The sequence below is a fragment of the Trichechus manatus genome, unplaced genomic scaffold (assembly GCF_000243295.1).
Source record: "Trichechus manatus latirostris isolate Lorelei unplaced genomic scaffold, TriManLat1.0 scaffold00354, whole genome shotgun sequence".
NCBI lineage: Eukaryota > Metazoa > Chordata > Mammalia > Sirenia > Trichechidae > Trichechus > Trichechus manatus.
In genome coordinates, this window is record NW_004444290.1 from 185,888 (window position 1) to 193,514 (window position 7,627).

General features: G+C 43.7%; 1 protein-coding gene across 1 annotated transcript; it reads right to left on the reverse strand.

Moving 5' to 3' along the window:
* Nucleotides 1-293: 293 nt before the first annotated feature.
* On the reverse strand, nucleotides 294-7,381 carry SPRY3 (sprouty RTK signaling antagonist 3). Its single transcript, XM_004390921.1, has 2 exons — nucleotides 7,006-7,381; nucleotides 294-1,525 (listed from the first exon to the last, which is right to left on the reverse strand). Exon 2 carries the CDS (start codon nucleotides 1,417-1,419, stop codon nucleotides 550-552), a length of 870 nt encoding a protein of 289 aa, XP_004390978.1. The 5' UTR covers nucleotides 1,420-1,525; nucleotides 7,006-7,381; the 3' UTR covers nucleotides 294-549.
* Nucleotides 7,382-7,627: the final 246 nt, after the last annotated feature.

Below are 7,627 nucleotides of genomic sequence, written 5' to 3' on the forward strand. Positions count from 1 at the left end.
GCGGGAACGAAGGGGGAAGGATAATGAAAGAAGAGCAAGGGAGAAAGAGAGAGAGGAAGAAAGAAGAGAAGGGCAGTGAAGAGGGAGAAGGGGTCAGATTCCCTGGGAGACTGAATGCTGTTCCACATTGACCTGTGAAAACCATCTTAGAAGAAAGCTCCCAAAGGCACTGTGGAAAGCAGAGTGATGCTCAGAGCCCGCACCGAGAGGCATTACATTGGGGAGCCCCTAAACCTCCACGTTGCTGGCTCTGTGGGTCCTCAGTGTCCAAACCTTATGCCTATGTATCACCTGAATTTGCCATAACAGCCATAAAGGCTGAGCTGGCGGGGTGTAGAAAGGTTGAAGAGGAGTGGGATTGATACTGTGAGAAAGAACAAGGCATCCTCCACCAGGATGTACTTGGCCATTCCCCTGACACTGCAGGAACAAAAGAGGTGAGGCCCTAACTTTGGCTAGTTGATTACTCCTCCCCCTCTTCAAAAGTGAGGCCTATCCTTTACTGATGGGGGTTAAAGGAGACAGCTCTGGATCCAGCTCGTAGGAAGGTCATACAGACTTTTCCTGGGCCTTGGGAAAGGGTGCACTACCACCAGAAGAGATTTTTCTGCACACGGTATTAGTGTGCCTCTTACAGCGGCAGCCTGGTCGCCTGAGGGTATCATAGCCCTGCTGGCACAGATGGAGGCATCCACGGGTCGGCAGGTAGCAGCACAGGCAGGGTAAGAAGAGGGAGATGAGGCTCATGGCTGCCCAGCGGACGAAGCAAGAGCTAGGCCCACAGGAGCAGGGCTCATCGGCGCAGTTGTCTTCATCATCAGTGGAGCAGTGGTAGAAGAGGCCCTTGACACAGCAGAGACAAGTGCCATAATCGAGGAGGCTCTCAGCAGAGCAAAGGCAACGCTGGTTGCAAAGCCAGCAGGAGGGTAGAGGGCGAGCTGCGGTGCAAGGGACACACTTGCAGCGCCCACACTCCTCACAGATGAAGAGGTGCTCACTGGGGTGCACTGCAGATTGCTCAGCGTCTCCCTTCAGAGCACCATCAACCTTTGGGTGGGCCCCTGCTCCAGGCTGGGTTCGGATGATGGACTGGCCTGAAGGTGAGGGTGTAATGCTGGCCAAGAGCCTTTGATCAGAGGCAGTGGTGCTATGGGACATTGAGCTGGCAATGCTAGACTGGCTCAGATGCTGAGGCAAGGGCTGCAATTGATGGCACTGGCTGAGACTGCGGGGGAGAGCCGTAGGCATGGTAGCCAGGGACCAATCAGATTTGTGGGTTTGCACAATAAGGGAAGGGCTAGAGAGGGCCTGCTTACAGGGGGCCGGAGGCCGCTCCACATAATCGTTGCTAGCATTAGTAGAGCGCAGCTGTTCAATAGGCAGGATTTGTTGGAAATCATCTGTCATTGCGGCATCCATTTTGCCTTGATTCTTGAGCTCTGAGTGGTTTTGGGTCAGGGTGGCACTTAAGGTGATAAAGTGGAGACCTTGTAGTTACATGGACCTCAGGGCACATCAGAAAATCCTAGGAGGGAAGGAAGAGAAACAATAAATGAGAACACACAGGCACGAGTACTTTGCAGGGAACCAAATAAGCTCAGAACCTATCACCACTACCACGTTCAATCACTTTGCAGTAGTCTTCATGTTACACCTTTAGTTTGTAATTGACCTCACCTACTTCTTTACAGGCAAGTCTGGTCATCCCATCCAGACTATAAAGCACTTTGAGATCAAAGGTTAGATCTTTGATTCCTTTGTATTCCATCATACAACTAGGTTCACAGGAGTAGCTAGCTCATCCTGGTGTTTACTAACACACAGAAATCTGAGCCTTGAGCATCAGAGTTCTAATAAAAATGGAACCTAATTTCAAATGCAAAGGCCACCAGTCAAATGTATCCTTTCAGTGCCATTGGTGACAGGCAGAAATGAACAGACAAGAAAGGACATTACGTGATCCAATGACTATAGGCAAGCAAGCAAGATGCAAATAATGGCAGAGACACGACAGAGACACAGCAGGCAAGAATTAGGCTGTCTGTAGAGTAATCGGAATTCATTTAGAGAAACAAAGCTTCCCAACAGTGTAAGGAATAAGGAAGCCAAGACTAAACATCTTGTAATTTTCCTCCTCTTACAGTAACACTGGGGATTAGGAAACCATAGAAGATGAGCCCTGAATTATTTCAAATATAGTACCTATTACCACTCTGAGTAAACTGTATGTTTATGGATTTTACTTGGCATAATCTGCATGGACTGCTTTTGTCTATCCTTACCTTACACAACAAACTGGATTTGTCAAAGAGCAATCCAGTTCTTATACCATATTTAAGCTACGTTGAATATCTAGAAAGCATAAGCTTGTGTCTCCATTGTACCACAGTCAGGAAGAGCTGAGTGGTCATTCCCTAAAGGATTTGATCAAGACTAGCACTGATAATGGTGACCGGGAGGAAAATATTGCATGGTTGTACAAACAATAGACTGCTGTATCACACCACCTGGAAGACTAAATAGCCAAAAAGGTGTACACAGACAAACCCAGACATAAATCCAAGAGACATCCTGGAGGCGTTAGGACCTAGAGAACACCAGCATGAATAAAGTATGTATTTGAAATCCATCAGATTCCAGGCCTACTCAAAATAGATCGATTAGTCACACTACTGTATAGGATGGATAGCTTGAATGAGTAATAGAAATGAACAAGGGAGAGAGGATAGTGTTTTATTAGATTTTTATGAGCAAGCAAATGACTCTGAAATGGGCCCAAAGCTCAGTAACAGGAAAAATAATGATGCATTTCATAAAAGACCCTGTAGGTAGTAATATGGACCAGACTCTGTAGCCTTTTGGGGCTATATCCCCAGCAAACCAGTTTAGATGAATTTACATCTACTCATTTTTTTGGAAAGAAGATTTAATTTGATTACAAAATAGCTTTTTTGGGCACATCACATCAAAGAACCAGTCTGACTAAAATTTCACTTTTTAGGGAGTTGTTTTGGTGTTGTTTAACCCAGCACAAAAGAACGCAGATAGCTACTATAGAGACTCAAATATCTACGTTATCTTTGTCAAATCACTTTTTTTCTTTGGGCCTCGATTCCACCATCTATATAATTACAGGGGTGGGCTGGGTGATCTCAAAGGACCCTGCCCCATTATGTTCTGTAATTCTATAACTAGGATACTTGACAAAAGAATTCTCTTCATCTACACTTTCTGCATCTTCAAGTTCTTGAGAGTAAGCTGGGCAATGTGCCCTTGTTTATTTGGGCATTCAAAAGCAAAATATTTGTTTCATTCATTGGACTTGGACTCAAAGCCCCTTGTAACGTCTTTCCTCTACCTTGCCTGTATCTTAACAGATTCAAAGTCTCAGCCTTGGAGAGGAACAGACAGTTTTCATTTGAATACCCAAATAAACAAGGACACATTGTTCAGCTGACTTGGAGGGTATGAGGATGTAAGAACTTTGGATTGGGGACAATCTTTTGATGAATTTATAAGAAATGGGTTTTTGTCCATTAATCAGATAAAGAATGTGTTGGGCCCTTCAAGTCTTTTACACATACACACTGGATGCATTGTAGACTCATTGATTTCCCGAAAGAAACTAGATTAAAAACATATTGGAAATTCCAAGAAGCAATGATTCAAAGGAAGGCATACAAGGTCTCCAAGTTACAGGAGATGATCATGTGGGATTCCAAAGACAGTATTCCAGGGATTTCACTAGGTACCTTAGGGATATGCCCAGAAGGTCAAAAGCTAAACTTGGAGAAATCTAGGTCATAGTATAAACGACTCAGAACCAAGGGGCTCAGTAGCCAATAATGAGAACCATGTTCAAAGGTGATCCTGTCTGGGGAGCAGAAGGGTATATGGCATTTAGGTTGAGAGGCACATTTGGATGTTGATTAGATTGCTGAAATACTGAGAAGTTGAAACACTTGGTTGGGTGATTGCGGGAAGCTTGGGGCACTGGTCTGGGAAGATGGGGTACTATCTTGCTTACAGGTAATGGGATTGACAGGACCAATTCAGAAGGTTTAGTCTCACAAGGTTTCCTCCTGCCCTATAAAACTTTTATTAGAATGTACTCTGTGATCCAGTGTGGAAGATCTGCAATACGGTGGGCAGTAGGACCTGGGTAAAGTCAGGGTGTTGAGTAGGATAAAAAAAAAGGATTGAATGACAAAAAATTGTTTGCCATTCTGGACGTGCTGAATCCAATCTGGCTAATAGGATGAACTGAAATAGATACTGTAGAGGAAGGTAAGAGGGAAAAAAAGTCAAGAAATGAATAGGCATGAGACTGCTGCAGCCCATAGACTAGACGAAAAGCTACTACTGCAGGCATGCTTACGATTCAGAAATCCACCCATTACAGAGCCATTCACTGTGCGCTACACCAGTCAAGAAACTGACAGTGCTATTGGTCAATTCCATATTCTATTAAATAAGGGATAGAAAATATATATCACATATTACTAAATAGGACCCAAGGTGATTACAAGTTCTTGGCTGCACATTGATGGGATCTAGTGATTTCTGTCACGTAGAGCCTCTGCAGTAATGAATGATGCATTGTAAACCCACTCCCATCTCGGTCCCTCTGGCCAGGTGCTCATAGCTTTTTCAACAGTTTTTCTGTAGCCCTGAAATTTGCTATGTTCAACCTAAATAGAAATTTCTTTTCTTATGTCAATTTAGGGACTAGAAAGCTAAATCTATTCAAGAAATACTGATGTTTGTTAATGAAAGAAAAATGTATTTTCTCTCTAGAACTAAAATCTGCCCCAATTGCTCTGCCATGTTGAGATTAAAGTTGAAAACTTTCCTGTCGAAAGCCCCTCTGTGCTAACACTTTAAGACAGTTCTGATTTCTATGATAAATCCCTTCTGATACAATATGACTCGATGTTGATTTCACAGAAGAAAGTGGGCAAGAGAAGAAGGAGAGCCTGGTTCCTTTTTTCTCCCACTCTCATGGGTTCAATGCTGTTTTGTACCTTACTGTGTAAAGGCTCTGGGGTGTGTTGCTTTTTTCTGTGCTCTGCTGTTGCATACCCTCGTTCTCAGAATAACTGAAAGCAAACATAGGGGGAATTTCTGCTATGGCTTTATATGTTTTCTTAGTTCTACTGTTCCAAAGTCCGCTCTCTAAAAATCCCTCTCTGTGCACAAGCATTTGCATCTCTATCAAAGAGCTCCCCCCTTACAAATACCAAGTTGTATATAGTTTACATTACTAACCTCTCTGCCACTGACTGGGCCTCCTTCCTACCGCATACATCTTACTGGAGCTGCCAGGTTCTCACCACATTTAACTCTTAACTTGTCACTTTGCTACCCTAGTCCTATTCATTATTTTAATAGTTTCATTAAGACTCATAGCAGTTTATTTCCAACAGGGGAGTCTTGCAGTTTTCATACTTTTCATTAAAAGACATAGGAGTTTTAGTGATGAACTATACAGGGGAAAACTGTGATGCGAGATGAATTCATATGCTTCCAATCCTGAGGAAAATGCTAAAGAAAAAAAGCTAGTTGTTCATTTAAGAAGTAGAAATATTTCTTTAAACCCCAAATCCTTTTAGAAGAGACAAGAAACTTAAGGTCTAGTCCTAGCTCTAACTCTACTTTGCTGTGTGATCGTGGGCAAGTGACTTCTGAGGGGATTTGAAAGGAGGGTTTTTAAAGACCCTTCTGGTCCTGATGCTCAAAAAAATTTTATGCTGGGGTTGCCAGTTGCATTTCTCTGTCTCAAAAGCCTGTCACGAAGTATGAATCTCCATTCCTTTTGGTCCTTTACTTCCTCACTACTTAACTCCTCAACTCTGAATAAATACCTCCAAGTCACTCAGATCACTCACTATTTAGGCTATATTTAACATCTAGAGAGACCTAAAACCAGAACATGAAAAAATAAAATGTATAGAATGTTATAACAATGTCTCAGTACATGTTCGTTTAGAGGCAGAAGAGAACAAGACTAATACTTCCCTTTGTGGAGAACTTGATACCCTGTGTCTTATCTGTATGTATGTATGCAGCTGACTTGTTGGGAACATGATTTAAACACCTGGTGTATCCAAATTCATGTGATAGCACTTATGTTACAGTGAGGTTTCAATGCACCCAAAAAAGCAATAGCTTGCATTTCAAAATAGATTTTCCGCCTCAGAGTTCAAGGTCTGTTTTCTGTTCAACCAACTTGGTTCGCAGCATGCAGAGACTGAGTGATAACTATAATTAGAAGAGCGGAAAGGAGTGTGTAGTAAGCCGTTGCCCTAGGTCCTATCAAATGCCTATCAGCTAACTAGACATGCTTACAGGTTCTCTCTTTTGACTAAATTTCCATATGCCACACAGAGACGTGCACACACTCTCAGGCATGGATCCAGAGATTTCTAAATCATTACTCTGACTCAATGTAAGTAGGGGGTTATGCCGTGTCAGCTTGCGCCATTTCTACCCAGGGCAAGGTGATGTGATGAAATCTGAACGATGCACAGCCCAGACTTGTGAGCCAATAGCAGACTAGCCCCAAGCTGACAGGATGCCCGCTGGGCAGCCAGACTGGCCTCAGCAGGGGCTCTCCCTATGTTCTCAGCTTAGGTGGTTAGGCTGCGCTATGAGGGACTGAGGCAAGCACCAAAACGCATTTAAAGGTTAATAGACTAGAAAATAAATTGACATTTGGATACATAAGGGCTATTTTGAAGTTCCATTTGATTTATGAAATTCAGATACGGATAGTTTTCTGCAAGAGCTGATTCTTTTAAATCTCATTTAAATGGGCTTCATTTTATTTTACCCACGCGCTTGCGCTTGCTTGCTTGCTTGCCTGCTTGCTTGCTTGCGCACGCACACACACACACACACACACACACACACACACACACACACAGGATAGCAGGAATGAATGGCAATCTGTGCATTGCACAGAAAGAATTCTGGGGTCCTTAAGAGCTAATGTCTATGGCTTACCTTGAGGAAAGGGTTTATCCATGCTGAGAAAGGCAGAAGAACTAATGCCCCATCTGGCTCCAAGGACCTCTTCTCTTGAGTCTTTATAGGCTTCTCCACCTCTTTTCGGAAAGTCTGAATGAAAACTCCTTCACTGGCAGTGGAGCCAGAAACAGAGATAGTTCTGTCTTGGTCTTTCTGACACAGCAGAGAAAATGGAAAGAAAGAAAAAAAAGGGGGGGGGGTCAGACCTGTAGTGGCAGATACTTTGTATACATTTTACTTGCAGATCTAAATCTTGGTGCACGTATTCCCCAAAGAAAGCTCAGCAGGGTAAGTTGTTCACCTCCTCCTCCTTTTTCTCCTCCTCCTCCTCTTCTTTCTCCTCCTCCTTCTCCTTTTTCTCCTCCCCCTCCTCCTCCGCCTCTTTCTCCTCCCCCTTCTCCTCCTCCTCTTTCTTTTCTCCCTCCTCCTCTAGCTTTTTCCTTCCCCTCCTCTTCCCCTCCCCCTTCTCTCCTCCCCTTCCTCCTTCTTTACCTCCTCCCCCTCCTTCTCTTTTGCCTCCGCCTCTACCTCCGCCTCTGTCTCCTCCAATCTGACAGATGTACAGAAGCAGCAGAAACTGCAGTTGTAGACACAGGGT

Bases quoted from the DNA above. Each gene is read 5' to 3' on its own strand.
- SPRY3 (XM_004390921.1), bottom strand. From the start codon at position 1,419: ATGGATGCCGCAATGACAGATGATTTCCAACAAATCCTGCCTATTGAA.